This window comes from Castanea sativa, chromosome 9, assembly GCF_040712315.1.
Source record: "Castanea sativa cultivar Marrone di Chiusa Pesio chromosome 9, ASM4071231v1".
In the NCBI taxonomy this organism is placed as follows: Eukaryota; Viridiplantae; Streptophyta; class Magnoliopsida; order Fagales; family Fagaceae; genus Castanea; species Castanea sativa.
The window spans coordinates 8,317,127-8,319,293 of record NC_134021.1 but is presented as its reverse complement, the minus strand read 5'-3'; the positions used below and the strand labels follow the sequence as shown (position 1 = coordinate 8,319,293).

Sequence of the window (2,167 nt, the reverse complement as noted above, 5' to 3'; positions counted from 1 at the left end):
ATTCTTTTAAGTTCAGCTGAGTCACCCGTAAGGAGTTTGTCCAAATTAGTTTATTTATGAGGGTTACATGTTTTAATATGGTATTTAGTTTGTGCCTGGGGAGACAATTCTTTGAGGGTTATCCAGGCTGACCCAATTTGAAATATTTGTGGAAGTAGGATAAAAAATATACATTTGATTATTAATTTATCTTAGTTTTCTCGTATTGCTCAAAAAGCTTGTTCATGTATTATGTATATGACATAATCAATGTATTATTAAACATTAACGCATTATCACAAAAAAAAAATTTATAAAAAATATTAAACATTAACGCACTTCTTTTCCATTATCTTATTATTTTTCTTTCATGTTATCCAATCAAGAAAGAGGAACATAGGATTCCATTTAGTATTTATTTTATTATATACTAGTCTAATTACTAAATTTTATTATATAATTTTAGAACTCTTATATAATAACAATGAAAAAAATAGAGAAAGAAAGAAAGTAGATTTTACTTTTAGAAAATTATTAAGTAAAAATCGATTGGCATCTTGACCTATAATAATGAGAAATAGTTATGGAGCGATCATCATTTGTTAAAATTTTATCCTATTTTGGATTGATATTTAGTGTGTTCTCAGCTTAAAGTAATCATTTCTTGAGTTGTATAGTATTGCACAAGTTAAGGAAGCAATTACGGTTGATCATTTGCGCCTCCAATCTCCAAAACAAGTGCATTTATCGGGAGTTTCATTTTACTTGCACCACATACTGTTTCGGTTTGGGGAAAGAATGGGATATTTCAATATCAGTTAATATCTCTCTCTCTCTCTCTCTCTCTCTCTCTCTCTCTCTATAGATATATATATATATATATATATTTTTTTTTTTTTTTTACTTATATATTATTGGTTAAAGCTCACATAAATTTGCAAGAGCCTTCAAAAAATTATTCAAGCATCCACTTCAAAAAAGCTCTTTGTATGAGAAAAGGGCTTAGATATCTATGTATTCAAGGAAGAGGAATAAAATAGAACTGGCAATTAAACAATTGAAATATAACAATAATCCTATTATAGTATAACCTAATAGGAAGAGGAATAAAATGGAACTGCTAATTAAACAATTGAAATATAACAGTAATGCTATTATAGTATAACCCAATCAAGATATAAATCACGACGAGTTACGGTAGGGCAAGGTAGGAACTTTGTAACGGTATCATCTTCCAAGTCAAAGACGTAAAGCAATCGACTAGAGGTTATTGTGAAGTAAATTGAATTCCGTTTGACTCCGTTCTTTGGTACAAAACAAGATATGTTGCTCCTATCAGAAATAAAAATAGCACGCTCTCCTATGTTCTTCACTTGGACCCATGCTTTCTTTGAAAAATCCATCCGAAAAATTAGGAAACTGTGAACCTTTCTCCCGTACGATCCAAAAAACATTTGTTTAACAAACAAGAGCTCACCACACGATTCAATGAGGTAAGTTCGGAAACTATATATATTAGTAGGTAAGGATTTGTCAATATCCTCTACTGCCAACTTGGTAAAATAAATTTCTCTACCCACAAACTCTGCAGTATATAATAAATTCCCTGCAGGCACTCCAAAGTATATCGAAAGGTGAATTTTTCCTCCATAAAATGTAGCAGAACAAATAAACTCTGACCCATTTTCTTCAAAGGTTTGTTTGTAAAAATTTTCATCACCAAGCTGGCAAAAATAAAATGTGCATGTTTTGGAATGAATGAATACTACATGAAACTGATGGTTGGGGTCATCTGGTGTTGCTGTTAGAATGCAAATATCATCATCTGGAAAGACTGGAATGTCTACCAATCGCGGAAGCTGCATCATCTCTTTAGAAGTAAGATTCAAAAGACACAAATTGTTTGAATCGAGATCCTTTAACACCAACCAACCATTAGTACTAGTGTATATTAGTTTATTGCGCATCTCCGGAATGGTCCTTGTGTAAAAATAGTTTTTTGATATGCTAAAAAAAGTTTGCCTTTCTTTATCTTTCCCATCACATATTACTAACCAAGGATATGATTGTGGGTCAGTAGGAGGATAAGAAAGCATAAATTTTTTCTCATTACTTGGTTCTTGCGGTCGCTCTTTCCTTTCGTGTGCCTCTTCCATTACTCAGTCTTCACGTACTATTAAAGAAAAAG

At 31.6% G+C, this 2,167-nt stretch overlaps 1 protein-coding gene across 1 annotated transcript; it reads right to left on the bottom strand.

Annotated features, from left to right (window-relative positions):
* Positions 1 to 1,133: 1,133 nt before the first annotated feature.
* On the bottom strand, positions 1,134 to 1,946 carry LOC142608701 (uncharacterized). The gene has a single exon (XM_075780395.1). The coding sequence runs from the start codon at positions 1,944 to 1,946 to the stop codon at positions 1,134 to 1,136; it is 813 nt and encodes a 270-aa protein (XP_075636510.1).
* Positions 1,947 to 2,167: the final 221 nt, after the last annotated feature.